The sequence below is a fragment of the Glandiceps talaboti genome, chromosome 15 (assembly GCF_964340395.1).
Source record: "Glandiceps talaboti chromosome 15, keGlaTala1.1, whole genome shotgun sequence".
NCBI lineage: Eukaryota > Metazoa > Hemichordata > Enteropneusta > Spengelidae > Glandiceps > Glandiceps talaboti.
The window spans coordinates 6539422-6541600 of NC_135563.1; the positions used below are offsets into that span (position 1 = coordinate 6539422).

General features: G+C 40.8%; 1 protein-coding gene across 1 annotated transcript in view; it reads left to right on the forward strand.

Moving 5' to 3' along the window:
- LOC144446887 (arylsulfatase J-like) overlaps window positions 1-1903 on the forward strand; it is an 8764-nt gene extending 6861 nt beyond the window's left edge. Inside the window, exons 6-7 of the mRNA XM_078136733.1 lie at window positions 656-786; window positions 1644-1903. Coding sequence (XP_077992859.1) covers window positions 656-786; window positions 1644-1903 — 391 coding nt within the window. The remainder of the gene's footprint in view (window positions 1-655; window positions 787-1643) is intronic.
- Window positions 1904-2179: the final 276 nt, after the last annotated feature.

Here is a 2179-nt window from a genome sequence, read left to right on the forward strand (position 1 = left end):
GCCTATTACCAGCAGTGAAAACATCATGAATATTCATTATTCAACTACATACACATTTCTGCTGACTCCCTGACTTAACCATTTCAAACTCAAGTGGGTCAGTTGAAGTCATGCGCCTTCCTCATGGACATACCGGGTGTCGCGATATATAAATAAACTTATTCAGATTGTACATAGAGACGATATGTTGAACAATATGAGCAGGCAGGACATACAACTTACAAGCAAGCTGAGGTGCCCTCACTGTGGTAACAAGTGCTCAATGTGAAGATGTAAACAGAACAGTACATTTGTCATTGGTGGTACATCTAGATCTAATCTGTATGATACAGCTGTGTGTCGTACGCGTGCCGCCCTACAGCCAGCACTAAGACCGATGAGGGCGTATTGAACAATATATACTTTCGGGCATATACTTTGATATGTTTCCGATCATATTATACCAATGAGCCAATGTGCATATACAACGTCAAAACAGTAATGGTTGACAGTGAAGGATCATGGGAAAAACTAAACTAATGGAGGAAGGCCGTCCCTGGGCAATCCCTGAGGGCGCTAATTCACCCCAATGAGAAACCCACTGGAGCATAACTGTGTTAAATATTCATATAATGGAAAACTGATACCATTTCATGGTTTTATATTTTGTACACAGTCAAGGAACTAAATCTAAAAGGACGGAAGTCTTGATAAACATCCTGAATAAGGCAACATTTGATAGAGATTTTGAAACTTACCAGAGAGCTGCTATACGTGATGGTGACTGGAAATTGTTGACCGGGTGTGGTGAGTTTACGTCTTTTCATTTTAATCCGGATAGAATTATAGACTTAATCTTAAAACACCGAGTGAGATAATTGCAAGAAGTAGTAAAGAAAACCCATCTACAGTATTCAAATAAGAAAACATAGCTAGTCGCACAACAAATAGTGCCACCTATCATACACTGAACAAGAGTTGATGGTTTGCAGTCACCAATAAACAGCTCCATCTATCAGTGAACAAGGCTTAGTTAGCAGTCACCAATAAACAGCGCCATCTATCAGTGAACAAGACTTAGTTAGCAGTCACCAATAAACAGCGCCATCTATCAGTGAACAAGACTTAGTTAGCAGTCACCAATAAACAGCGCCATCTATCAGTGAACAAGACTTAGTTAGCAGTCACCAATAAACAGCACCATCTATCAGTGAACAAGACTTAGTTAGCAGTCACCAATAAACAGCGCCATCTATCAGTGAACAAGACTTAGTTAGCAGTCACCAATAAACAGCACCATCTATCAGTGAACAAGACTTAGTTAGCAGTCACCAATAAACGCTATCTATCAGTGAACAAGACTTAGTTAGCAGTCACCAATAAACAGCGCCATCTATCAGTGAACAAGGCTTAGTTAGCAGTCAATAACAGTAAACAGCGCCATCCATCATAGAGTGAACAAGACTTACAGTGAGCAATCAATAGTAAACAGTGCCATCCATCTATCATAGGGTGAACAAGACTGATCGACAGCTGTCAACAGTGAGAAATGCCATATATGATAGAGTGAAGGGTATTTCAGTGAATGCAAAGTTGAGATATGCATTACCGATACTGGTGAATCAAGTTGTTACATATTTATTTTTTATTGTTTCTTTATTTAGGTGAAGGAGAGTGGTACAAACCAGATGAATTTAAGACTGGATATATACCGCACAATTACGAAAAGGGCTCCAGTGTTCAGCTTTACAACATTGCAGATGACCCCTTGGAGGAAATTGATCTTTATAAACACAGAAGGGACATTGGGGACAGGTTGCTGGCCAGATTAAAACATTTACAAAAGACAATTGCAGCACCTCCTCCAAACCAGACTGAACCAAAAATATGCCATGATGATAGTTTCTTAGGACCATGGGCATGAGGTGGTCATTTTGATTTTGACATAGAGTCAGTCTGTCTGTCTGTGTCTGTCTGTCTGTCTGTCTGTCTGTCTGTCTGTCTGTCTGTCTGTCCCCCCCCCCCTCTCTCTCTCTCTCTCTCTCTCTCTCTCTCTCTCTCTCTCTCTCTCTCTCTCTCTCTCTCTCTCTCTCTCTCTCTCTCTCTCTCTCTCTCTCTCTCTCTCTCTCTCTCTCTCTCTCTCTCTCTCTCTCTGTTGCTCTTTTTTGAATTTGTTAAGCTAAGGTATGTCATCAGTGAC